The sequence below is a fragment of the Cynoglossus semilaevis genome, unplaced genomic scaffold, assembly GCF_000523025.1.
Source record: "Cynoglossus semilaevis isolate Cse_v1.0 unplaced genomic scaffold, Cse_v1.0 C19018090, whole genome shotgun sequence".
In the NCBI taxonomy this organism is placed as follows: Eukaryota; Metazoa; Chordata; class Actinopteri; order Pleuronectiformes; family Cynoglossidae; genus Cynoglossus; species Cynoglossus semilaevis.
The window spans coordinates 1-757 of record NW_007588554.1 but is presented as its reverse complement, the minus strand read 5'-3'; the positions used below and the strand labels follow the sequence as shown (position 1 = coordinate 757).

At 42.5% G+C, this 757-nt stretch overlaps 1 protein-coding gene across 1 annotated transcript; it reads right to left on the bottom strand.

Annotated features, from left to right (window-relative positions):
• Positions 1-94: 94 nt before the first annotated feature.
• On the bottom strand, positions 95-612 carry LOC103399433 (voltage-dependent L-type calcium channel subunit alpha-1D-like; the record flags this gene model as incomplete). The annotated part of the gene is made up of 2 exons (XM_008338123.1): positions 95-302; positions 387-612. Coding segments are annotated over 2 exons (434 nt in total), but the record flags the coding sequence as incomplete, so codon positions are not given.
• Between the last annotated feature and the right edge of the window lie 145 nt (positions 613-757).

Here is a 757-nt window from a genome sequence, read left to right as displayed (position 1 = left end):
ATTTAATTAATTAATAGTATATTTCTGCTGAGGCTGGAATGAATTCATTGGCTTTTAGTTATTTTTAATTAATTTATTTTGATTTTTAAATCACCTGGAAACAGGTGAGAAGAGCCTGAGGGAAGGAATCAAAGGTGCTTCTCTTCATCTGCATCTCGTCAAAGTTGAATTTTCCTCCAAACAGCTGCATTCCCAGCAGAGCAAAGATGATGAGGAAGAGGAAGAGCAGGAGAAGAAGGGAGCAGATGGCCTTCATGGAGTTGAGCAGTGAGTTGACCAGGTCAGACAGAGCAGCCCAGTGTCTGGAAATGAGATGAAAAAAACTTCAGGAAAAACACGCAGCGTTTAGCAGGATGAGAGCTGCTGAGATTGTAGGAGGGTTTTACCGAGTCATCTTAAAAATCCTCAGCAGTCGGATGCAGCGCAGCACGGAGATGCCGATGGGTGGGATGGTATCGAACTCCACCAGGAGAGTCTCCAGGATGCCGCCGCACACCACGAAGCAGTCGAAGCGGTTGAAGAGAGCCATGAAGTAGATCTGCAGACCGAAGGCGTACATTTTCATCAGCATCTCCAGAGTGAACAGCAGCAGCAGGATCTTGTTGGCTCTCTCTGCAGGACAACAAACAAACACAGATGATGGAGGGACATTTTTATTTATTTTATTTTTATTAAAGCAGTCAGTCGATGAAAGTAAATCACTTTTAAATACAAAAAAAAATGTATCTGTTCTAAAATGTTAGACTAACAGCATAAT